At 38.7% G+C, this 27,612-nt stretch overlaps 1 protein-coding gene across 1 annotated transcript in view; it reads left to right on the top strand.

Moving 5' to 3' along the window:
• Positions 1-27,612, top strand: part of FYB1 (FYN binding protein 1) — a 55,491-nt gene that overhangs the window by 15,009 nt on the left and 12,870 nt on the right. Inside the window, 11 exon segments of the mRNA XM_065656635.1 lie at positions 11,958-12,138; positions 13,902-13,951; positions 15,062-15,081; positions 15,882-15,928; positions 17,363-17,480; positions 19,118-19,274; positions 21,386-21,530; positions 24,369-24,397; positions 25,566-25,635; positions 26,188-26,328; positions 26,997-27,028. Of these exon segments, the coding sequence (XP_065512707.1) occupies positions 11,958-12,138; positions 13,902-13,951; positions 15,062-15,081; positions 15,882-15,928; positions 17,363-17,480; positions 19,118-19,274; positions 21,386-21,530; positions 24,369-24,397; positions 25,566-25,635; positions 26,188-26,328; positions 26,997-27,028 (990 nt within the window).

Below are 27,612 nucleotides of genomic sequence, written 5' to 3'. Positions count from 1 at the left end.
TGGCCACTTGGGAAGAATATAAGGCTGTTGTCAGAGGATGTAGGGAGGCAACTAGGAAAGTTAAGGCCTCCTTGGAATTAAACATTGTGAGAGGGGTCAAGGGCAACAGAAAGAGCTTCTTCAAATACATGTCAGATAAAACTAACACCAGAGGCAATGTAGGCCCACTGATGAATGGGCTGGGTGCCCTGGTGACAGAAGATACAGAGAAGGCAGAGTTACTGAATGCCTTCTTTGTCTCTGTCTACTCTGCCGGAGGCTGTCCTGAGGAGCCCCGTACCCCTGAAGTACCAGAGGAAGTCAAGACAATGAAGGAGTTTGCGTTAGTTGATGAGGGTTGGCTTAGGGAGCAATTAAGCAATCTGGACATCCATAAATCCACGGGTCCTGATGGGATGCATCTGTGGGTGCTAAGGGAGCTGGCTGAAGTCATTGCTAGGCCACTCTCCATCATCTTTGCTAAGTCGTGGGAAACGGGAGAGGTGCCTGAGAACTGGAGGAAAGTAAATGTCACTCTGGTCTTCAAAAAGGGCAAGAAGGAGGACCCAGGTAACTATAGACCGGTCAGCCCCAACTCCATCCCTAGAAAGGTAATGGAACAACTTATCCTTGGTGCCATCTCAAAGCATATCAACCGTAAGAGGGCCATTAGGGGCAGTCAACATGGCTTCACCAAGGTGAAGTCAAGCTTAACCAACCTCATAGCCTTTTATGAGTACATAACCAGGTGGATAGATGATGGCAAAGCAATGGATGTGATCTTTCTTCATTTCAGCAAAGCATTTGACACAGTCTCCTGCAGCATCCTCACTGCTAAACTAAGTGTGGACTGAATGATCAAGTAGTGAGGTGGACTGGGAACTGGCTGAAGGAAAGAAGCCAGAGAGTCATGGTCAATGGGGCAGAGTCTAGTTGGAGGCCTGCATCTAGCGGAGTCCCTCAAGGGTCGGTACTTGGACCGGTATTATTCAATATATTCATCAATTACTTGGATGAGGGAATAGAGCACACTGTCAGCAAGTTTGCTGATGACACCAAACTGGGAGGAGTGGCTGACACACCAGAGGGCTGTGCTGCCATCCAGAGAAACCTGGACAGGCTGGACAGTTGGACAGCGAAAAATTTAATGAAATATAACAAGGGCAATTGTAGAGTCTTGCATCTGGGTAGGAGAAACTCCAGTTTCCAGTATAAGTTGGGGAATGACCTATTAGAGGGCAGTGTAGGGGAAAGGGCCCTGGGGGTCCTGGTGGACAGCAGGATGACCATGAGCCAGCACTGTGCCCTTGTGGCCAAGAAGGCCAATGGCATCCTGGGGTGCATTAGAAGGGGGGTGGTTAGTAGGTCAAGAGAGGTTCTCCTGGCCCTCTACTCTGCCCTGGTGAGACCGCATCTGGAATATTGTGTCCAGTTCTGGGCCCCTCAGTTCAAGAAGGACAGAAAACTGCTGGAGAAAGTCCAGCACAGGGCCACAAAGATGATGAAGGGAGTGGAGCATCTCCCTTGTGAGGAAAGGCTGAGGGACCTGGGTCTCGTTAGCCTGGAGAAGGGGAGACTGAGGGGTGATCTCATTAATGTTTATAAATATGTAAAGGGTGAGTGTCATGAGGATGGAGCCAGGCTCTTCTCAGTGACAACCAATGATAAGATAAGCAGCAATGGGTGCAAACTGGAACACAGAAGGTTCCACTTAAATATGAGAAGAAAGTTCTTCACAGTGAGGGTGACAGAACACTGGAACAGGTCTGCCCAGGGAGGTTGTGGAGTCTCCTTCTCTGGAGACATTCAAAACCCACCTGGACGCCTTCCTGTGTAACCTCATCTGGGTGTTCCTGCCCTGGCAAGGGGATTGGATTAGATGATCTTTCGAGGTCCCTTCCAATCCCTAACATTCTGTAATTCTGTGATTTTTCTCATGCATACACGTGTGGTCTAGGTATGAATTCTTGAGTCATCCATCCCTGCTGTTGACTAGGCTAAATCCCATTGTGCCAGCTACAACCATTCCTGAGCAGATACTTCAGAATCTGAGGTGCAGAACTCTGAAGATAAACCACATGAATGCACCTGATAATTTTGTTGAGTAAACCTAAACAATCACTCACTAGCAATTCCAAATACATGTTGACATGCATTTTGAATTGTTTTGAGGCCACTTATGGTTTGAATCACAGTATATGCCAGATATATTCTATCAATAGGTCTGGGCTTCTTCAAAGAACTGAGTGAAACACAGTATTAGAATCCAGTGTCCACCCTGCAGTAGGGTCAGTGCTGGATGAGTTTAACCCAATGTCTCTGGGCTTACACCACATACAAAAGGAATCTTTGTGAAGGAATGTTGAGAACACTAGTTAGAAATGAGAATTTATAAGACGGTGAAAAAAAAGACAGTTATGACTTTATTATGGAAGGTGACAAGAAACTGCTAGAGATACAAACAGTAAAACTGATGGAACTGAATAATTCTCTCCGCTTATTTATGTTCTGGTTGTTTTAGTTTTTGAAATCTTGTTATTTCCTACACCTGTTTTGATGCACATGAAGGAACACTTTTGATGAACCTTTGTCATTTGTTTGCATTACATGGGTGACGGCACACAAGCAGCTCTGCTGTTCCAAAGCTGCAAGTATTCTGAAACCTGTCGATATCCTAGAAAATAATGGGAATATAAATTATATTAATAATTTACATTTAGATCTCAATAAGAATGATATGAACTGGCTGGTTGTTTCCCATTCTTTAACTTGATAGATACTTTGCTGAAAATCTGCTTTGCAACTAATGGTAGCAAAGAAGTATATCCAGCATATCACATTGCTTTATAGGCAGCCTTATAGTAAACCCAGAAAACAAAACAAAACAAACAAACACACAACCTTTTTACCAAATATGCAAAAACATTGTGGTGATGAAGTTCTGGACATGTTGCTGGTACAATTATTGGAGAATGCATCTTGAACCTTAAAGGTCTCATGTTTAGCTAGCTCCAAAAAGAACCACTTTGTAGTCTATTTACTCATAATTACAAGAGTGTTTAGCATGTACTTTCTCTTTGAGCTGGGAAGTCTTAATTTCTCTTTACAGTTTATATAATATTTCCTTAGTGGTTCACAGAAGTAAAACCATGTGGTATGCATAATGTTTCAATTTGACAAAATATATATGATAGAGGAACAAGTATTTCTATCTTTTTATTTCCTAGACCTCTTTTGGTTCAGAGGAAGAAACACTTTTAATGAACCTTTATCTTTTGGCTGCATTACATGGATAACAATGCATAAGTTATTAAGCTGACTAATAAAGTTAGTCATCCAAATAGTTCATTATAGGAAACAGCCAGATGTTCCTGAAAGCTTTGCTTTTAATTATTAAATATTAAAGTAAATATTCAATATGATTAGAGATAAACAATATATTAAGCATCTCACAGTAAAAATGTTAGGAAGCTTTTGAAACAGTATAGTAACAATTGTATCCTAAAAGTTCTATTTTATTAATGAATCGGTTTCCACTCAAAATAGAACCCTCCTAAAATGTGTGCATTGGAACGACGATGTTACTTGTTTGAAGATCCTGAAGAGAAAAAGCACAAAACCCAACTATTTGAAGTGAAAAAAAACTTCATTGGATGGAAATTTTTATACAACTAATATTTTATATACCGGTGTTTATACCTAATGACAAATTTTTAACTTGAGTTTCATGCTATGTATGATGTAATTATTTCTCAGATTGAAGGATAGGTTTATGAAATTATCGTCTCCATCATCAGTTTGTTGGTTCGGGAAAAACAGTCACATTTAAGTACATTTCTTCCAGTACATTTTCTTTTGCTTGCCTTTGTATCATCGTATATATTTTGTTTTGCCTTATCTTTCAAATATAAATGATTTACCGAAGATTTATTTTAACTGTTGCTATCTTACACGTCCTCCATCACTGAATACTACCAATTGCTGTTCTTTCTTCTCGCATATGAAATAATACCCTGCGTTATAAAATTACCTGGCTCAGGTTCATAAATATTTCTTATTTTAAAAAAAAAAAGTAATCGTTACAACTTTTCATCAGAAAATGAAAAGTTTCACTTGTAGTTCAACTGGGAATTAATTTTGTGATCTTCTTCAGATAAGCATAGGTTTCTGCGCATGATTACATATCCGTAGTTTGAAATTATTTTCTTCATGCCAGTCAGCACTGCCCAGAAAAAGCGTTCTGAACCTCATATTTAGTCATGATAAGGCTCAGTCCCGTGAGCCTTTATGTACCATGCTACTTTGGATGATACCTATAGGTTTTCTTTTTGGGAGTAAGATTATGTATGTGCTTAATATTTTTCAGCTGTCAGCCTTCAATGTAGATTTAGATGCTCACTTTTGGGTGTTGTTTGTCCTTCATCTTTTTGTCTCTACATTCTGACATTGAATGGGAAAACCCCTCTACCAGGTATATGCTCTGGGACTTAATATGTCATCTCTATGTCACTTTGAGAATGTAAGGCATTGAATGGATGTTATGTGAAATAACCTTGAGGTAGTCAGTGCGTTTGCTCTGGAAACATGATTTCCCAATTGAAATTAATGAGAAGTTCTGCTTGAAAAATGACAAATTCTCCATCTGTTCTGATCATGATGTATGGGCAACGATCAGCAAAGTATTCTTAAAATGGATGGAGACCAGTACTAGGTCTCCATTTTCCCCTTTTCCCTTCCTCCAAAATTCTCCCCTTTTTTGGAGGTGATTACCTTTGTACAAAGCGGAAAAAGCAGCTTCATGATCTAACTGGAAGTGGAATCAGGAGAAATGAGGGGAATAAAGGAAGAGAAAACAACAAAAATATTGTACTCAGGCATTTCTTAAAGTGGGGTCTGGACTCGAGCAGGGCAATAGTTTTCAAGGTGTGATCCATGTCTTAAATAATCTTTGAGGCTCTGTTGTTATGGTATATCTGACAACAGCATGATCAAAAGCACAGTTTCAGTAACGTTGTAAGTTTACCTGCTTGCTTTGAGCAGCTCAAAGCGGCATAATTGTGAAACCTGAAACCATGGCTTGTATCTAAATGAATATGCAGGTTAGGGAAGCAGAGCAGCAAAGAGCTCTCTGCAAGCTATGAATAAAGTAGGAAGTGGGTGATCAGCTGCTGCAGATGTTGTTGCAAGTTCTTAGCAAACCTTCTGTAAAACCCAGAAAGCTTCTCATATCTTGCATGTAGAAATAGTGAAGTGTTTTGCAGTAAAACTGAAAACAAATGTTGCACTTGCAGAGTAGCTTAAAAGAATTTTGTTTTATAAAAGGACGCTTCTTTCAAAATGCAAACCTTTTGGCCATGTAACTGATTGAAAAATCCTGAAGTCTTTTTTTATAAAAACTAAAGAAATTCCTTAAGAAATTTAAAAATCCAGCCATTTATTCCTGTGGAATGTTTGGATTCTCCTTGCAGTAGCTGATCATTGTCAGATTTTATACACATTAATAAAAGCAGAAGGGGTAGAAACTTCACCAGTAGCACACTGCATAAGGGGTTAAAGGGAACAGGGTCTTGCCAAAGGCTGCACTCTAGGGCAAAGAAAGAGTGAGATGCACTGCTTATTAGTTTTTCTCTTGTATGTGCCAGAGACTGCCTTGTATAGCAGGGATTTTCTTACATATGTCTGTTACTATGTATTTATGGAGAAATAGGTGCTATCAGGGTGAACCTGAAATGGGAGATAGTGTGATACACATTGCTGTTCAGTTCCAGTTTTGTTTAGCATGTATTCTGGGACTAGAAATTTCTATGTCGAGGCAAATGGATGGCTTAGATACTACAACTCCGTAACTTAAACATAACTAAGAGTTAAGTCTTTCAGGTAAGTCTGGACTGTGTAGAGACTGGAGGCCAGACTAACACATTTGCAAGAGAGTGTATTCCTGATAAGATGTAATGCTGCTATTCTGAGTTAACTGGATTTTTTTAAGCACTATTGACTTTGGGAACAGGTATACATTATTGCTGCAGTCCAGCCAAGGTTTGAGACAAATATAAATAGCTGAAGCCAGACCACCCTCTGCCAGGATGGGATAGTTTCCTACTTCAAGGGAGATTCTTGAAATCATTATTCATCATTGTTGCCAGCTAAAATCTTCGTCCAAAGTAATGGCATTCTATTGCAGTACAGGTTGAACTGATCAGCAGTTTGTATCTTCAGCCAATGGAGGCTGAGCTGCAGGTGTGGGTGCTAAAAATGTGGGGGTTTCTTGTTTTATTTTGTCTTTGTCTGTCTGCTTGGTTTTGTTTGTTTGTTTGTGGGGGGTTTGTTTGGTTGGTTTGGGTTAGGTTTTTTTTTTTCCTTTTTCTTTGACTGCTTCTCTTCTCCTCAGGTTGATGAGTTACTGTTCTTCATCTGTGTGCCAATCTCTCACACAAGCAGTGAGATACCCTAGTATTTTGGGAGGCGATAAATAGAAACATTTCATTTCAGATTTATCAGTATTGGAGCCCATATCATACTCATAGATTACACCAAGTTATTTTATGATTTTGAAAAGGACTGGGGAGACCTGGCCCTGGCTAAACTACTGCTTCCTATCAGAATCCTATCCCACCAAGTACTGATTGTTTCACATATTCCTCTAACAAGGCACTGTTGAGTTTTCCCTTCAGTTTGCCACATATTTCTGGTACTAGCATCTCAGAACAGAGTCATACAGCACCTCAGGAGAGCACTGAAGATTTTAGCAAGGTGAGAATGGATATCTTCTTCTCACCCTGCCCTTAAACATGCTTTTTACTACATAGAGTACATGAGTTCCAAACAGCTGGACTTATTTGGGAGTTTTTTCCTGCTTTCTCTGTGAGTTCACACAGCATAGGCATTGAAATTATAGAGTACTGTTATATGCAGGTTGATTTCTCCAAAGATTCTTGAACACAGGATATCTGGACATGAAGGGCATTGAAGCACTAAAGACAGTGCAGAGAAGGGCAATGAAGCTTGTGAGGGCTCTGGAGCACAAGTCTGATGAGGAGCAGCTGAGGGAACTGGGGCTGTTCAGCCTGGAGAAAAGGAGGCTGAGGGGAGACCTTATCGCTGTCTGCAACTACCTGAAAGGAAGTTGTAGCATGGAGGGTGTTGATCACTTCTCCCAAGTAGCAAGTGGTAGGATAAGAGGAAATGACCTCAAGTTGCCCCAGAGGAGGTTTAGATTAGATATTAGGAAAAAATTCTTCCTGGAAAGGGTTGTCAGGCATTGGAACAGGCTGCCCAGGGAAGTAGTGGAGTCACCATCCCTGGAGGTGTTTAGAAAACATTTAGACGAAGTTCTTAGGGACATGGTTTAGTGCTAGAGTTGGTTAGGTTATGGTTGGAGTTGATGATCTGAGGGTCTCTTCCAACTGAAATGATTCTATGATTCTATGAAGTGGAAACGGGTTTTTTCTCTAGATGTGGTGTTATCTACCAAAGGGGTATCAGTATTTTCCTTTCACAAGCCAAAAATGGGAAGGGCCAAAGTCACAACTTTTACATCAAGACAACGTTAGTGTCCTCGACGTCCTGATAAATAAACATTCTCCAAGAATGTAGGTGATATGTTGGTCACTGCATGTATGAAATTTGTTTGAGAAAGTTCCCTAAGAACACAAGAGAAGTGTTTGCAGTGTTTTCTGTGCAGTTTTGCTGCAGGTGCAGGAGCTCTTGGCATGATTAAAGGAGTTTAACACCACAAGCAACAGTGTAATGGGATATTTGGTACTTTCTATGGACATTTCTATGGCAAGTTTCTCTTAGCCACTGTACAGCTGCAGAGGTTTTGAGGAACTAATTCCTTTTCATACATTATTTCATTTCTTCGTGAAGGGCTTCAGTTTCTGCATCTGTTTCCTCAGTGTGGCATAGTGAAAAAGCTGAGAGTCCCAAGAACAGAGATGGGGCTATTTGGAAACTAAGGTTGTAGTGGTCAAAGCCACCACACAGTGACGGTCCTTAACACTGTTTCCTGTGATGAGAGTGCCTCGGGTGCATGCAAAGCCAGGGTGTAGTTTCAGTTTGATTTCTTTTTCTGAGTATCTGGAGCTGGCTTCAGTTCCACTACCAGCACAGAGCCTTTCCATGTCCTCAGAGTACCAAGAACTTCAGAGACATAAAAAGATAGAACTGGAGTCAAAACGAAAAAAATGCTCCATTAAAATAGGAAACAAAACACTACCGAAACATTATTATAGCTTTGGCTCTGCAGGCCTGATAATAACAGCTTTTTCATACTGAATGTCACCTTCCTACCTAGCTCATCCCATTATTTTCGGTATCAGAATTAAAACAGTTTACACTCACATCAGTCTCAGTAAGTGTAAGTAAGTGTAGGTAATCACAGCTCTAAAGGCAGGAAAGAGTCAGTTCTAACAGTTAGAAAAATAAAAAAGCAGTGTTTCCATTAATATGATGATCATTTAGTTATTGTTAGATTCTAGCAATGTGCATAAGTTAAAATGGACAGGTTGTTCAGCCCTTATACTTAAAAATAAACACTTAGTCTAAAATGTGTGCTGTATCCTTTTCTGGCTCAGTTTCCTATTGCCTGGATTTGGCTCTCAGGAGACATTGGATGGAAGAAGTATTATGCACAGAGACTTGGGTAGAATTTTTACTTTAGTCCTACAAACTAATCACAAACAAGTAACACTGTATGACGACGCAATGCATGTATGCATGTTGTGCATGTACACAACACTGTGTTAGGGCAACATAAATATAACCGTGGAAAAACTGATATAGAATTCCTTTTTAAAACACACACAAAAAAATGAGAGTATAATCAATATCAATTAACATTGCTTTTGTGGGGAAAAAAACTAAAACAAAACAAAACTTTCTGGCTGCTTTCTTTGGTTAGAAACTGCTTAAAACAATTCAGCTGCAGATACATGTTTAGATTGTCAGTGGTAACTTTGTTGTGGATTTTAGAACAATAAGAGATTATAGCTGACAAAGTCTGTGGATTAATAAAGACTGTGAAGAGTTAAATGTGAACACGCAGTCCAGAAAGACTCAAATACAACAGGAGCACAATCATGTATAATCTTGGCTCATTTAAACAAAAGGTTTCCTTTATTCAAATGCTTGCATACATGTAGAATGAAGAAATGTATATCACACCTGTGAAAGTAGTGTAATGCCTTGGGAAAAAATCTAGACATCATAAACAACTCTATAGCTGAGTAAAAACAATGATGTGACAGAAAAATCTAATATATAATTGTTGTTATCCTGTAACCTTACATTCTTGGAGTTTTACTCTTAAGGAATCTACATACAGTTACAAAGTTTTTGAATAAAAGCTCTTTGCTAATTGGCTTTAGTTTGATATTCAGGTGTCTGCACTTCCAAAACAGGAGGATGGACAATGATCAGAGAAAATATTGAAAACTTCTGGATGCGATCAGTAGAGATAAAGCCAGATGAAGAACGACTTGTAATTGCCATAACTGCATGTGGCAGACAAGTGTATGCTGTGTAGAGTTCCAGGGCCAGATTTTTTAAAATTCAGGAAAAATTAGAGAGATTACAGAAATAGCTACAAATTAATTGCTAGATGGAAAAAAAATGCTCTGAGATGATATTAAAAAGGTTATTGGTTACATTCAGCGGTATCAATACCTTATGAGTAGAAAACAGTGGTTATAAAAAGGCTTTTGATCTAGTAAGCAAAGGTGGAAATAAAAGTAATAGAACCTGAAGCCTGATGAACTTAGAAAGCAATAAGATGCAGATGTTACCAGTGAGCAAACTTAATCAAACAGTGTAGTGGTACATTCTTTCTCGCATCTTCAAACAAGTGTGCCATCTTTCTGGAAGACAAGTTTTAGCCAAAATGATATTTTAGTAATCTCTAGCTGTTTGGCTCAGTATAAGGTCAAGTATTTTAAATGTGTTGTCTTATAAAATATAGGACTACAAACAGAGGTTATTGTCATTGAATTGGAAGGGACATAAAGAAGTTGCTTGTTCCACCCCTATATGTAGGGTAAGAACAACAAGAACCTGTTCCTGTCATCAGTTTTTCCTGCTTCTTCAATAGGGACCTCAAGTCATGGAAATTCCACATTATTAGATGATGCCTTCTAAGAAATCTTCTTGGCCTTTAAGCACATTATTTCTTGCCTTCTCCACCATGGAAACAAAAAAATCCCTTTCTTCTTTGCCAGAATTAGGTATTTATTTTTTTCTACCTCAGTCTTATTATATTTTTCTAAACAACCACCATTTGTTCAATATCTCCAGGAATTCATGTTTTCTAGACCTCTAATAATTCTCTCTCTTCTCCTTTGGGCTCTCTGCAGCTGGCACACATTAACCCTGCTGTAGCCTCCTCAATACAAAGTGAAAGGATTATTTCACTTTAGGGTTATATTTTTGAATAAAGTGATGAAAAGATATGCCAATAAAAAGATATGTGATACCATACAATTTTAATATTGGCATATCTTAAATTGTAAGGGTCTGCTTTTGTAAGATTAATGTTCCTTAACAAAAACAACACACTTCACTTGTGAAATTGGGAGCACTGGGACTTTCACGGTTTTGCTGTTCAAGTAATGGAGGAACTTAACAGGTTTCAAAGGCACTGTTGTTGACATGTATGTTGACAAGTTGCTCCAGTCAGCCATGAAGCCAAATTTATACAGAAATTTTTACATTCTTTTTTAGTAATCAGAAAAACTGTCAAGACTTGGTAATTTTGCTTTGATTTCCATGTGACAAATTAGAGGTCCTTCTAATAGTTACCAATTCCCCTTCTCCTGCCTATCCCAAGGACAGAATTTCAGACTCCTAAGAAGCTAAAGAAAGATCTTTCAGCACTTTTTTGTAACTTTCAGTCTTGATATTAAGCATTACTAAATATTTGTCATTGTTCTGTGTCTAAGCTGCTTTATTCCAATGTGGAGAAAGTTTCTTTTTCTTGACAAGATTTTGTTGACAAGATCTCTACTATACAGGTGTGAACTTGAAGAAAATTTCCAGAAGACAAGAGGGTTTTTTTCAGTTGTAATTGGTTTTAACTGAACTGTGAATTTGCTTTTTCCTTCTGCTCTCCTCTTCCTTAGATTTTTTTGGACTTCCCTCCAAACAGCTGGGGACAATTCTTTCTGGGTAGCTTTTAATCCACTCATGATACTTGAAATAAAATTCTAGGTTTGATGTCATCGCATCCAAACAGTGATTTCATTTGGTTGCATTGAATAACTTCTCTCAGTGTGAACTCTCAAAGCAATGGTTACTACGGTTTGGCTGTGGCTTGTACACGGAGCATGAATTCAGTGCAGCACAGATGCACATCAGCCCACTCACGTAACTACGGCTTCTGTGCCTGGTGCACTGCGTCATCATGTTTTTAAGACTGCACCTGTTTGTTGAGGGTGTAGCTACTGTGCAGCTTCTCAAACTGCCACTTTTCTAGTACAGGCTTGCTAGAAAATTAAGTCCAGCCTTTTACAACTTAAGTTACGAAAGTATTTGAAGATGCACAGAGACCTGTATGCCAAAATATCTTTTCATCTATTGCCCCTTCCCTTGAAACTCTGTCTCTGAGCAAGGAAAACTCCAGTAAGACTGTATCAGACTTCATGTGAAACTCTGCAGCTGCTCTTTTCAAGCAAATTGTAGGATTAAATGATAATTTAGTTTTAAAGCACACGAGTTTATATACTGGATGAACTGATCTTTTTTTTGTCTTGTTCATGCCTTGGCAAAGACTTTTTCAAGGCCTTCTATAAACAGTACATTCTTCTAGACAGTGTCTCTCTAGTCTGGTAAGATAAGGCACTACATATATCTAAGAAGCAGGTTCAACAAAATATATTCGCTCCGGGGTATGTGCAGTACTGATATTTTATCCTAATACTTCATGTAAACACTAAAGCTCCTTCCTCAGCTGTTTGCTAGATAAATTCAGTCTGTTCTGCTTTTTTCAGGCCCTAAAGATGAAGGTTCAAAACAGACGGCACCCTCCTCAGCAGCTCTCTCCCCACCTGCACCTCCACCACATTCTGCCACCCAGTTGCCACCTCCTCCACCAGCCTCTCACCCATCCCTGCAGCCCGCAGCAGCTCCCAGCCTGCCGCCCAGAAACATCAAGCCCAGCTTTGAAACAACGTAAGTGAATGTAAACACCCACATTTTTTTCCACCTTTTTCTGCCCATCACTTTAATCATGCAGCAGCAGATTAAAGCTGCAGGTGTCCCATGTTTCTGGGGAAGTGAGGTCCTACCCCACTTTCCTTGTCCTACTCTGTCCTTGGCCTGTTTGGAATTAATTTTAACTTGAACCCTCCATCCGTTCAGTTTTTTCCCTAAATTGTCTTATCTATAGCAACACTTTTTTCTGCCCTATTGGTAAGTGGAGGGGGGAAGGGAACAGACACCTCACTAGGTTTTTTACTCCAAAAGGCTTCAAAGAATTCATGCACAGGTAGGAAATCAGTTTTATCAATAACTGAAGCTCTCCCCTGCATTCTTCTGGGGGTAGAGGGCCAGGAGGGTCAGATCTATCAGTCAATACCCCAAGAAGCAGCTTTGCAAGCCAGAGGTACTGAGCACAGTGTGGTTGTGAAACTGTTGCAGGAGCCACGTCATGGCCTGTTGCGGTAACACTGAGAAGCCTCCTTTGCATATGGGGCTCCTTTATTCATCCTTCTTCAAAGAGCTGCGTACAACAGGGGAACCTCATAGCAACCAAGAGTTAAAAGCACTGGGGTTTACTGTCAAAACTGACCGGAAACAAGCTGCACATGAATAATGAGCTGTTCTCTGGTCAGCAGTTAGCGCAAGTAGCAGTAAACAGCAGACAGGGAAAATATGTTAGGCATTGGAGAGGTGTGTGTCAGCATGCACATGTACAGATGCTGTGATAACATCAGCCTCATGCTGCTGTGCCCAGGCTGTGGGAAATGTGCTCCACGGGGCCAAATGGCCCCAGGAAGCTGCCATCACCACATCTCACAGCTGCAGCACCAGGTGCTGGCAGAATCCTTCCTGGATACCTTCTTGCCAAATGCTTGGGAGACAAGTGTGACCTCTTTGCCTTCATGGACCTGTGAAATTTACCTCCAGATTTTCCTTCTGCTCTTCCATTCCTGTGTGCCCTCTGGACTCTGCCCTCTACTGAAAATGCATGCCTGGGTCCTGACACATTTTCTTTCACCCTGTCTCGGTGCTTTCTCCACCAAGCCAATTTTAAAATATCACATTCTGCTTTCAAGCCCTTTCTTTGATTACGTTTCTCAATGAAGACTGTCAGCCCTAGTTTTATTTCAACTCTTATAAGGTATTATAAAGTTAAAAGTCCCTGATGTTTTATTAGTTACATTCTCAGTTTCTTGCTTCTCAGTTTGACAGCATTTTTAAATCTAACAACATCAGAGAACTTTTACCTGGCCTAAAGTTATATCACCATTTCTCTTGTTCCTTGTTTAGACTTCATGTGCTACAAGTGAAGGAGCTAGTCTCAGAGCTATATTTAACATTGAGCAAAAGTCTGGCATTCCACTTGTACATTGTGTAAGAAGCTTGCACCTGCGAAGATGGTTAAAAAGTCCAACAGATTCTTTCCAGTCAATTAGCCGATCTACCTATCATATTTTTCACACCACACTTTCTTCCACGCTATATGACCACCTTTGGCTCATTTTATCCTTTCATGCACAGGATCAATGTGTCTCCATGTGAAAAAACAAGTCATAGTCAGGAAGAACAATTTAGAGAATCTCATGGGTACTTAAATATCATATAGGGTTCAAGAGATTGTCCAGTCTTGTATAAAATACCTGGGAGAAAAAGCACCAGAACAATGGTGAATGAAAATGCTATCACAAAACCGTCTTCATAGGTTTCACATGTCCACTTTTTCATATTTACAGAAGTCCAGACAATGAAGAAAATTATGATGATGTTGAATTTGTTTCACAGGGTAAGATGCATATATTTTAATTAATTGCAGCTATATGAAGCTGTAAGCATAGTGTATTTATGAGATAAGCAAAAACATATTGTATTCATGAGTGACTTGTGTAATTAATTATGAGAGTTCTGCAGTTTTATGGGTGAAGATGGTTACCTCGTACCTGTTCCATAATGAATATGATAGACTCTCAGGAACTGCTTTAAATATTTCCACTCTCCTCCACTTTTTTCTTGTTAGAAATACACTGGGACCACAAATTACCAGATTTTCAAATCTGAACCAAAATGAATGCTGCTCTTGCAGAGTTAAAGTTGTGTGGTCTGGTAAAGCAGGCTTTGTTTTATATTTGATTAAAAAAAAAAAATTGTTGACCGTTCTTTTAATGTCGCTTTGTGCTCTGCTTTCAATAAGAGGCAGCGAGTCACTATGTTGTGCCAGGAGCAGCCAGAGAAGTAGATTGTGACACAAAGAATTTCAGTCTGCCTTCTGATCTCTCCTCAGGAGGACTTGGTCTGTGCCAGGCACAGCATGCCTCACTTAGTGCTAGCCATCCCTGCCACAAAGCAACATGTGCTGTGGAGCCGAAACTGAGCCCAAGCTCTTTTGTTACCTAACCATCTGCGGGGTAAGGAGGAAGCAGGAGATTCACAGAGTTTCTTCTCCTGCAGGCCAGGGTAGAAGCTGGCTCAGCAAAAGAGATTTTGGCCTCCTTATTCAGCTGTAGGGCTGGTGCAAGCAAGTTCTTTGAGGTCTGTTTGGATTTATTACGTTTTAACCATGACTTTCTTGTATTTTTGTAAAAAGGCATTTTTGTAAATAAATAGCATAGGTAAGTTCATCAATGTCACTAAAGAATCTTTAAAACTATTTTCCTGCTTTTAAAAACATATGTTGAACATGCTATTTTGTAGATGTTTCTAGTGTATTGTGTACTGCAAAAATAACCTAGCAGTCTCTGATTTTTGTGTTCATACCCTCATTAAAAGCCAGGAGCCTGAACATATTTCTAGTTGATATCTCTTGCATTGTTAGCACCTTGTAATTAGTTAATACTAGAACTAATTGTTTTCTGTACAGGAAAAGATAAACATCCTGTCTTTGTTTTTTATCATGCAGGTCATGGAAATACAGAGGGGGTAAGTGTTATCCTCCATGATAAACCTATCCTTTTAGCACATACTTACAAATTTAATAAAATCCCTTCAATTCATTAGAAAATTAATTGCAGAATGAATCCAGTATATCGACAGCAAATTGTAGAAGCACTTACTTATTGTGAAGAACAGAAATAAAACTAAGTAAGCAGACCAAACTGGAACTAATTATCAAAGCTGGATAGACACCAAAAATTATTTTAAAACAAACACGCAAACAAACAAAACACCCCTTCTATTTCTACTGACATTTCATTTCACTGAAATTTTCCAGAAACAAAGGCCTTGTTCTATTCCAGTAATAAACCACTTGTTTTAGTTAAGCACAGGTTTGTAGCAGGGTCTTTAACTACCTGGCCATACCAGGACTAAAACAGTCTCTGGGATCATAATCTGAGTCCCATTTAAATCACTAGCATTCTAGTTTAACTGCTTCTAACCCTGGCACTTCATCATGGCAGTGCAATCATCAACACAGATTAAGGCTTTCCAGGACTAATATTGCAATTAAAACATCCACTTTGGATTAAGCTCTGTGCTAGTGTGGTTGTAACAATCCAGGACTTTATGGTTGTGGTATTGTAAAACCAGTTAGGAAAAAAAAATTTAAAAAGTGATTTTGAATACTGTAGTAACTTGGTTTAGGAATATTAAGTTAATTTGTATTTACATTTTTCTGTAAATGTTTTTATATAGTTTGTATGAAGCTTACATAGCAGGTCCATTTTCTTCATGTTTTTCCAAATGTATCTAGACCATTCAAAACTCATTTTTTCCTGTAGGATCAAGAAAGTGATGGAGAGATGTATGAAGACATTAATGACATCAGGTATTAATTTTATACTCTATTAACTCTTGTATCTTTATTACTAAAAGCTTGATAAGACACTTCATCTGGCACAAAAGTGTGATTCTACTGCAGTCTCTGCTAGGCATTATTGTGTTCATTCATTTCACCTAGAGAAAGTGAGGTTGCTCACAGGTTCTTTCCTACTTAGATCTGCTATGCCATGAGCTGGAAAAAACTCCTGCAATAAAATCATGGGCTTACTGTGACTGAACTAACAGAAGTCTGATTTCTGATCTAAGGACATGTCTGAATGACTGTTTGGAATTACAGAAGTGAAAATAAGCTCAGCTCCTAGGTACTGTGGTCCCAGATAGATCTTTTGTTATGGTTGTTTTTCTTGCATTCTACATAAATGTACTTAGAACTCGTATGAGAAGCTGGATTTACAGTTCTTATCGCCTGAGTCTCCTAGCATAGCTACAGAGCCAGAATATGATTTCAACTGAATTTTCTGCCGTTTAGCCCTCCACTTTGAGGAGTCTCTTGCTCTGCTAATATCTAAATGTATGTGATTCACATGTATATATGACGATAGCCAAAAAAAGCTCTCATTCCCTTGGAATAAGCAACAGTCTAAAGTTCCTACACAAAAATACTTTGTTTCACTTGTAGAATGACTTTCAGCAAAAATTTATTGTTGAATTCCCTTTGAAAACAGACCATTTAAAAACTATGTAACCAAAACAAAGGATCATCACTTAGTCTTTTTTTAAAATAAAATTGGAACATATCAGTTCAGCAAAAGTACGAAAAAGGAAGAGGAGGGATCCTCACTTAGTTACACAGGGTTTGTAAAGAGAGTCTTCAGCCAAACCATTGGCAGCAAATGGCAAAGGTGTAGCTACAGTCCTAATTACATCTCAGGGCCCAGATTTCAGTACCATCCAGCGCACGAGGCACAGCAGGCAATGTACCCTGGCATGATAGGCACATTTATGATGCAGTGTAGAAAACTGTCATTTGTGTAGACTGCTGGAATAGATTGCAATTTGGTTTAAAACCACAGTCCAGTGTAGCTCAGGCTTCAGTTCAGTCAGCATCAACCACTGATGGCCTAGGTAAATATTTAACTGCTGCAGCCAGGGCCACAACACCTAGACTGCCGTCAGCTTCCAAGCTTGCTTGCCAAAATTAACTCAGAGATGTTTGGACATGCACATGTAGAGCCAGTCTCTTACCACCAGATAAACTTTTCTGGTATTATGTCCTCTTGAGGGCAGCCACTTTCAATTATATAAAAGAAAGGGCTGTTTACACTATCTGTTGCAGCCACACTAGAGTTTAGAATCTGTAGCTTTGATTTCACTTGGAGAAGCCTTTTCTATCACATATTGTCCTTTGTTAACCTTGAGTAAGAAAACTCTAGTGAGATTTGTTTCACTGCTACATTTAGTCCTGGCAATGCACTTTCAGATCATCAAGGAAAAAAGAGAAGAAGCGGGACAAGGAAGAAAAGAAAAGAATGGACCAAGAGAAGAAAGAACAAAAGGAAAAAGAAAAGAAAGAGCTGGAAATAAGGAAGAAATTCAAAGTAAGCTTTTTGTTTTGTAATCTGGCCAAAGATATGTAAGAAGCATTATTTAGCATTGCTGAGTCCTAAATACACTTTTCAGCTAGCTGCAAAAATATTTGTTTGGTAGGCAGTTCAAGTACCTGCATAAATTCTGAATAAAGATTTAAGTCACTTTTTAATGTTTGGCATGTGCTTGACATCAGGCTCTCCACTGAGGGCAAGGACCTTTTCTCAGTGCTAATGTAGTTTTTGTTAAATTCCCTTCTTGTGTTCCTTCTGTGTAAAAAGGCCTTAAAAACTTTACCTTTCACTTTTCTGTTTAAAAAGCATCTACATCACTAGAACAGCAACAAAAGTTGTTAATAAAAGTGGGCATTGGATTCCATATACTTAGTGTCGTTTGCTTCACTGAAGTCAGATACAACAGTATCCAGCCCTCAAGAGATTTCAACATTATATCGCAACATATTGCCCTTGTCTTGGTCTAATGGGATCTAAAGGGATTTCTGGTCTAAATGAGGAGGAAGGGAATACAGAATGTGTAGGGGAGCTACAGTCACTATCAAAGTCTAGGGGCTAAATGATGATACAGTTCTTTCTTGTTTATATCATTTTTATATAGCTGGTGGTCAGCATGCTACCACAGTTCACAATCTGCTTGTCATTTTCCATTAACAAACGCCTGTCCACAATGCTCCACTGTGCTTCCTTTGGTACATAGTGGGCAGCTTTGTTTTTCCTCCTATCATGCTCTGTACATAGTAAAGCCATGATGATCCTCTTACATCATGGCCTTGGTCTGCTGTGGAGACTGACACAAGTTGACAAGCAAATATTAAAGGAAAATGCTAATAGTTAATAATATCGGGTTAGCTGGCGTTTGTCAGGCCCTGTCTGCTTTTCAGATTGCTTCTGTGAAGTCTACACATTAGTGCGCTGAATGCTTTCAGATGGCAGACTGCTCTCTTGTGGCCATTAAAGTATACTATTATTCTTAAATGCAAACAAATACACTTTAGTATGTATTTTCTTTGCCATTTCTTCACCACCTGAGCCTGTCTATAATTGTCAACAGTCACCCACCTCTGCAAGATCACATATATCTTAAAGCCACAAATACTAAAATACAATGTGGTTTCTCCATAACACATCTCACAAAGATAATCCTGAATTCCAGTAAACAATGTGATCATCTCTTGTGAGTACTTGTAGAATCATTTATAGAGTAGGATTCCAAACACAGAACATTACATGGTAGACTTATTTATGTTAACGAACATCTACTCACATGAGTAGTTCTGCTGGAACTATGTAGAGCTGCCCACTGGAATTAAACATGTGTGATCTGTGAACCTGTGAAAGGCTCGGTAGGTTAGCCTGTTGGTTTTAGTCTTTATATTTCTGTGATTTTGTCTGTCACTCCTTCAGCTGCTCCACTGCTATGCCATGGCTGTCTCTTTTCATTCCAGATTGTTAATTTAAACTGGGTAGTTGTGAACAGGAGTGATGTCTTTCTGTTTATTTGCCTAGATTATTTTAAATGTCAATTAAACAAATAATCATAATTACTGTTATTTTTTTCTTTTGTCCGAATGTTCCAGAAAGAACTCAATTTTTCCACATCTGTGTTTTCTTTTGATGCTTCTTCTCTGCAGTTAATGGGATCCATCCAAGTCCTTCATCAGGCACGAGCTTGTGTTGACCACAAGGGAGGGAAGAATGAGCTGACTGTCAAACAGGGGGATGAAATTGAAATACTTCGCCTTACAGACAACCCAGAAGGAAAGTGGCTGGGCAGGATAAAAGGATGTTGTGAGTTCTGTTTCTTCACTGTGCTCCTGAATGTTTTCACTGTATGACAGCAAACATGTGAACATTACATCAAGGAGCAGCCTTACCAAGGCTGAGTCACTGGCCACTAAAGTAAATAATTACCACAACTCACCTTCCTGTCCTTAGCTGGCATGTAAGGCTTATATCATAATAAGAAGTTATTGTACAACATAATATAATATATATAGGCACTAAAATAAGTTAGGAACAATATCTTTGGAACTTCATGGACCTATTGAGAGTTAATTCCTTGTCGGCCTTCAAATAGCATCAGAACTCAGCTCCATGCAATTAACAAGGATCATGGTTTTTCACCTCTTTGCATTAAAAATAACATGGGTGTTCCCAAAATAGAGGCAGACAATATTTAGGTCCTGGTTTAAGTGTTTGTCTTGTTCCTATTTCTATGGAAAGTTTCTAAGTGATTTCTAGATTTTATTTTGTCTGAAATCCAAGATGTGTCTCTGATTCTATAAATTTCATCAGTGGATCTGGAATATGATAAGAGGTTAATGATCCATAACAAAGACATTAAAAGATTGATCCATAAAATAATGAAAATTATTAAAAGCACTTGCTTGATTTTTAAAGAGACTAAAATGACAATAAGTTCAGCAAGACAGTTCACACATATAGAACTAGACAATAGCAGCTGAGCATTTTGTACTACTGGATGTAAAAAGACATTAAGGAACTGGAGCGTGTCTCGTATGAAGAGAGGCTGAGAAAGCTGGGACTGTTCAGCCTGGTGAAGGAAAGGCTCAGGAGGGATCTTCACAAATACCTGATGGAATGGTAGAAAGAAGATGGAGTCAGGCTCTTTCTAATGGTGCCCAGAGACAGTGCAAGAGGCAACAAGCACAGACCAAAATACATGAAATTCTGTCTGAACATCCAAAACCACTTTTTTACTATGAGGCTGACCATGCAAGGGAACAGGTTGCCCAAAGAGGTGGCAGAGTCACCATCCGCGGAGACCTTCAAAACCTGATGGGACATGGTTCTGGGCAACCTGCTGTAGCAAATCCTGCTTGGGTAGGGGAATTGGCCAAGGTGATCTCAAGAGGTAAGTTCCAATACCAGCTATTCTATGATACTTCAAAATTTTGTAGATAAGACTTTTGCATGGATCATTTTGTATATAGGAAAACAAAACTTGATGAGGGCTGGGAGATGAGTATTTTCTTTAATTAATTTACTTTTCACAAAGCGATTCTTGCTTCAGCAAATCTGCAAGCTATATAAGGCTTCTCACTGGCAAGTGTCAATGTTATAGCCCACTTTGTTTCACCAGTGCTTCAGCCTTCAATGTTTGCAGGCCAATAATGGTCTGTGAAGAAGACTAAACAGCAGAGGGAAATCTGTCCTGATCATTTAAATAAAAGAAAGAAAAATATTACAGATTTGAGGGGAAGCACACTAAAAACTGGGTTCACTCAGAAGCAGTGGAGTGGCAGATTGTCCATCTTCAAGAAATGTATGAGCTTTTTTCAATGTCAAGAAAATCCATTCATGCTCTCTTCTGTACAGGCAGCACACCTGTCTAAAATTCCCCTCAGCAGAGGCAGAGTTCCCAATCTCAAGCCAACTGCTCTGCTACAGTTTTCTCCTGAGCCATTGCACCCAATGGTATAATCTCATCTTTTTAGCAAAGATCCAGGAACAAGAGTATAGCAGCACATTTGCAGCATGTCTACCAATCTGAAGTATAATCAATGCAAATAAAGTGTCTCTTTCTCCTAATGACCTGCCAGAATCTTTATGTCATGGACTGCCCTAAAATATGCCACAAGCCTGCAATAGTCTTAGGGTTAGCCAAGAATTGGAACTTGCCCCATAATTCCTGGAATATGCACAGAAAATTATTCTTCTGTAGCTGAGAAGCAAATAAAGGTGAAGTTAACTTGACATCAGCTGAGGCAAGCTTGGGAGGAGATCCAAGACATATCTGAGATTTCTATTTGTGTAGATATTTTTCAAAGATCATATAAAACAGTTCAGCCACTGATTCTGGACCTTCTGTTAAAGTCATTCCTTTACCATAAGCTTTAAAACTATCTCTGCCTAATTGTATGGTTTCATTCATTTAGATGGATACATTAAAACAACCATGGTGGAAATTGATTATGATTCTTTAAAAAGAAAGCAACAACCGTCTGCCAGAACTGCTGTAAAACATCCAGAGAGTGACCAAGAAGTCTATGATGATGTTGGAGACCAGGACAGTATTAGCAGGTATGTATAAGGAACACATGAAAAGGAAACAATTATTCAACCCTGTCAGCTTAGACAGGGTGAGTTTTACAACAAAGCAGTCTCTTGCCATGAAAGAACAGCCATTTATATCATAAATATATAACCGAGGTATTCAAACTGAATACAGTCAGAGGAATAATAACGGATTCTGGAATCCAGCACCTATAAGCACTCATACTCAGGAGGAATCCATACTATTGGAAGAAGACCTAGAGTATTGCAGTCCAAAAGAGAACAAAATGCAAAACACGCAGGATTACAAATCACCTGTAGGAAGTGCAATTCTCTTCACTCCCTCTTTTGTTGTTCTGTCATTTCAAGTCACATACTGCATTTTATAATATGCAAGAATAAAAGACTCCAAAAGCAACGGAAACATTCATTGCACTGTGCAACTCCTGATCACTCTCATTGCTCTCAGACTATGAGTCTTACTACCTCTTTCCTTTTGAAGAAAAAGGACTTCTGGAAGCGTGACTAGGATGCCCCTTCAGACAAGAGTGTGGCTAACATATTTAGTCCTGAAAATAAGACCTATGAAATCTCATGAGATGGGTATGAGCTAAACTTGTTTTGACTTCATCAGAAGCTTCTCTAGGGCACAGTCTCACATGTACTTGCAATGCAGCACTACGTTGCAGGCTCTCTACTGTATGTGCCATATTTTTCACATCAAACAGATCTGCAGCTAGAGAAGTACCATCTCCAGCAGTGTATCAGACTTGCTGGCAGGGAAATATCCTAGTGATCTTGTGACAGAAGTGAAGGTGATCACATGACCCATTGTGATGGGGTACCTCTGTTGCCCGACACCACGTAGGAGTCTGTTTCTGTCACATGATGCAACAAATCAGTGCCCATTCTCCATTACATGACCTGAGGTGCAGAAATACATAACCCAGGATTCAGATTAGAGATCTGCATGTGAGCGTAGAGGATTTCAATGTGTAGAACAACCTTCTTGAAACACTCAGCTATTATATCTACTTTACTGCTTCCCAGCACCTTAACTTAGAGGCCTGGCTGGAATAAAGGGAATGCAGCTGGCTGGCTGATGGGTGCAGCTGATCCTCAGCTGCTAGAACATGCCCATGAGCTCCAGAAACAGTGCTTGGAAAGATCTGCCTTCAGGCTGGAATTCTTGAAGCAGCCAATATAGTTTTGCATCAGATATTTTTCCAGATTGCTCAATATCAGTTTCCCTCCCTGCACACTGGTCTCATAGCATCATAACCTAGCCACGAGAGTTGCTTTAGTTCTTCAAGGTTTGAGGTAATCTGAGCATTAGCTACTTCACTGCAGAAGTATCCTTGGCCAATACTTTTCACTTTGTCAAGCATTACAATTAATCATTTCAATGCAAGGAATTTAGAAAATGTATTGAATTCAAGAGCAAAAAGAATACTTACACTGTTGCATACTGAAATAACAGTGTAAGGAACTTGGAAGGATGAATGAATGGCTCAGATTCGTTAAATCCTTTAAGCTGTATTTTGACATTTTTATCTTCTCTAGTGATTAATAGCATTCTGTTCAGTTCATGAGCATGAATTGTTGGAAGGTCTGACATACATCAACATGTTTTGAAACCACTGTGAGAATGCCATACTAAAAAAGCCTCCTGACTAAATAATATTATCTCATTATCAGTAGTATTGTTAATATTCCAAAATTAATAAGTGACTAGGGCTGCTGTTTTTCAGAATTTCTTGGCACAAGAGTTTAACAAATACCTTGCTTTGATGTACGAGTTTAAGTAAGGCTCTGACCTGGAAATAATCTCAACTACTGTGAATCTATCAGGTTTTTTTCTATTACTGTTAGAACACTGGGATAATATGGAATTCTTGAAATGTTAAAAACATGCAGTTAGAGGTTTTAAGCCTCACCTAATGAAAGGTAGCTGAGCAATAATTTCATTTGTTTACCATTTCATCTCAAGAAAATCCCCTCATACAGGAGGAATGTAAAGTGTGTGGGTGCACTCTCTACTGTTCAGTCAGATTATATTTTTATTCCCATCAAGTGTGACTACATGACCTCCAGAGATCCCTTCCAACATGAATTAACCTATGATCTTAAGCTATATTTTGTACTCTATTTTAAAGATATCAACAGGAATATAAAATGTATTCTAAAAATAGTTAATTGTTATAGCTGTAAACATCAGTTTGCATTTCCTTGAAAATGACACTTCATTGTAAATTGCTAACAATGATGAACAATTAGGACCAAATGTTCTACTTCTATGAAAATGTGAACCTTCATTGGCTTGAAATATCTGCATTGATTTATGCAGAGAGAATTTGTTTCATAGCTTTACTTATAAAAGACTGTCTTGTTTTTACATTAACTAAAGGTGGTATTGATAACCTTCTCTCCCTCCCTCTTATAACCCTTTGAATTACTGTGAATGATATTTTTAAATACTCTTTTCTGATTTATAATAAATTATTTCCAAGAAAAGAAAATAGTATTTTTCCTGCTTTACCTGAATCTATTGAAAGTTAATCTCTTCTCATCTGAGGGGTAGTTCACTTAAGAATTTGATGACAGAGTTTCTTTAGCATTAGTGGGAATGCAATCACCATTTGCCCATAAGAAATTGGTGTGAGTGTGGTGAAAGAGAGAAAAGAAGACAAGGCATGTGCCTGAGGTTTCAGTGCAGAATTGGTACCACTCAGCTAGCAATGTAGACAAGTACCAAAGCCAAAAGATTTAGAAGTCAGACCTACAAAAGTGATGGGTGATCATGGTGTTTTCTTTTTTTAAAGGATGACTGTTTTTCTCTAAAACATCTCTTGTTTGCTTTTCCAGTCAGAGTGATGGTCGAAGTGGAGCTGGAAGTAAGTTCTACCTATATTTTTTTGAGGGAGGGGAGTTGTTTCTGTGTACTGCTTACCTTCAAATCCAAACCTCTGCAGCTTCCAAATAATGCAGTAATTATCCATAAGCATGCTAAATGTTAGCTAACATGCAATAAACAAGGAAGTATAGTGGGCAAATTAACTTTCTCTCGACTTACGAGAGCTTGGGTGAGACAAAAGTTTTGTCTTCAGATACTGTCAATCAAAAGCATGCCAGAAGATGACAAAACTTTATTTTTTTATGTGTTAAGGTAAATTATCCCATACCACAGCACAGATATAATTGGCAAAATATTAACGGGACCAAGAGGTTTTGTGCAAGAGAAATCCGGTTCTGAAATATCCAGTAACACTACCAATTAAAGCTGCATTTTGCTGACAGAATTAAGAGGAACTTCAGTTTCAGCGATACTTTGGAGTCCTAACCAGTATGACTGCAGCAGTTTCACACTGTCAAGAATGCACATTCAAACTCAGTTTCCCCTTTGGTAGCATATATATTTATGCAGCATTCCTTGTTGATCACAAGAGCACAGCTCATCTTCTCAGCTTAGAGTTTAGATACTAGTCATGGCAGAAGCATCCACTGGCAGTGCTGAATGAAGCTGCTGCCAGCTAAGTACAGGTTTCAGTGACTACTCTGACCAGTGGCTAGAATTGGAAACCGAGCTAACCCTGCACTGGAGGAGGTGGGGCTTAAAGGTCAGAACTGAGACCAAAATGAGGAGCTTACATTGCACTTGCCTCTAGCTTCTGTGGATGAACAGAAGATGTTATTTGCTGAATGTTGGTCTGACATCTTCGATCATCACTCAAGCCACACACAAAAATTTAAAAGCCATCAGTCATCATAATGACTCAGCCAAAATCAGCCATTTAGTATTTCATTGAATACAGAGTAAATCCAATTTTTTTTCAGTACTCATACTATTATATCAGCAGTGCTACATTTAATTGCTATTCCAACCGAGTTAAGTCTAAATCACTGTTTTAATAAATAGGCCCTTCTGGTTTTCAGAAAGAGTCCCCTAGCAAAGATATTGAATAAACTGCACACATACCTGTCATATTTATGAGGCCAATAACAAATACTCTATTCAGCAGCATTAAATGTAAATACAATAATTCACTGTTTGATCTGTTAAAGAGATGTTCCCACCTCCTCCTTCTGATCAAGAAATTTATGATGGGATTGATGATGAGGATGCTGTAACCAGGTATGTTTTTGTATCATTTAAATAATTTGCTTCTTTAACAGAGTCTTTTCATGTCAGTTTTTAGTATTTTTGAATTAGGCACAGTAATTAGCAAGAATTAGGATGATCAGCAAGTGGGTATTCATCAGGATGGATTCATGAAGCCAAAAAAATGGCTTCTTTGGTCTTTTGGAGAAGTTTTGTTCAGTAATTAATTTTGGTATGTCAGCAAAAGCAGCTGCAATCATGGAAATGCTCAAATTCCCAACTAGACAAAATAGCTCTGAAATGAAAATAATAAACAAAATGTTAGTTTGCTAAGTAACAACATGAAAACAATAAGCCATTAGATTAATACCTATACCTACAAATCTATCTCAATACCTACAAATGACCTAACATACACATTTTCTACTTTAGCATTTTAGTGTTTAGCATTTAGGTAAGCATCCTCACCTTGTGTATACATTGTTGGCATTAACAAGAATTATGTGCATCAATGGAGAATTTAAACTGAACCTTTTAAAAAGAATGTACATTTTACATTGTGATAATTACATGCATACTCCAAAGGTCTGTATCGCAGGATGAAGATAAGAATAATAGCTGGCCCTGGGGAATCTTGAAGAGACTAAAGGTCAAAGATGACAAAAAGAAAAGTGTACGAGAAAAAACAACCAAAGTCAATGGGGCAGAAGATAATGGAGATTTGTTGTAAGAGTTTGCCAGGAAATCACAGTGCACATTAACTAATTCTAATAAAGAATTGATCACATGCTACTAACATTCTGACAGCAGCCTAATGAATCATGCATCAAATTGCAGCTCAGGATGACACTTTTCTGCAAAAACACTGACCTTGTTTCTTTTCACCTGCACTTACTCTCTGAACAAGCTGTATTTCTTGCATAAATCAGCTAATTAAAATATACCAAAAAAAAAAAGTGAAGAGCACTGAAATACTCCACAATTTTTGTGCCACTCTGGTGATACAGGTTTGCTGCATCCTCAGTTAAAATGTACTTTGCTTACCAGTAGAATTTAGCTAAGTTGGTAAATCTAGTCCTATTAATCCAAATTTTAGGAATAATACACCAAACAGAAAAACACAAAGATTGTCTTCTACCCCTCTTGCCTAGAGAGTAGATCAGCAATTGGTGTTTTTACCACCATTGTCTCCCATTCATTTCTGAACCAGTTTACGTTGATTCAGTGGAAAAAATATATTTAGTCTGTGAGTATTGCTGGTGTCAGCTGAGCTTCAAAATGTCTGGAGATTACTTGGAGCCTCTCCATTGCAAGTGTTATAATTTAAATTATGAAATAGCCTATTAATGTAATATAAATACTTAATGAGCATCTTTTTTTTTTCCCCCCCCCAGCATGTCTCCTTCAACAAAGCAGTTTGGAAAAGGTAATTAGTAGCCTATTGTTCAGTCTCCATATTGATTCCCAGTCCTTTTTTCTGTATACATTACTCTGTATCATGCTAGTAATAAAAATATATCTAAGGAAGGAAACAGGATTTCCCATTGCTTACCTAGTTCCAGCAAACGAATTTCAAATATTGTGACTGATTTGGCTACAGACAGGAGATACATATACACTGCAAACTCCCTAGAAAAAATTATGTGTTTTTTACAAGTAATTATTTTCTGTGAGATTTCCACCAGTTCATTTTATTTGACATTTTGAGTATAAACAGATACACTTCGAAAGAAACACTTTGTGCAAGACTTCAAAAGTAAAAACAGAGGTGTTCTTGTGAGACTCCACCTGCAGTACTGCATTCAGCTCCAGGGCCCCCAAAATAAGAAGGATGTGGACCTGTTGGAGAGAGTTCAGAGGAGACCACGAAGATGATCAGAGAGATGGAACACCTGTCCTGTGAGGAAAGGCTGAGAGAGTTGGGGTTGTTCAGCCTGGAGAAAAGAAGGCTCTGGGGAGACCTTACAGAAGCCTTCCAGTAGCTAAAGGGCACCCACAAGAAAGCTGCAG

The sequence above is a fragment of the Caloenas nicobarica genome, chromosome Z (assembly GCF_036013445.1).
Source record: "Caloenas nicobarica isolate bCalNic1 chromosome Z, bCalNic1.hap1, whole genome shotgun sequence".
Taxonomy (NCBI): Eukaryota; Metazoa; Chordata; class Aves; order Columbiformes; family Columbidae; genus Caloenas; species Caloenas nicobarica.
The sequence above is the reverse complement of the archived record's forward strand: the minus strand, read 5'-3'. Positions and strand labels throughout refer to the sequence as shown.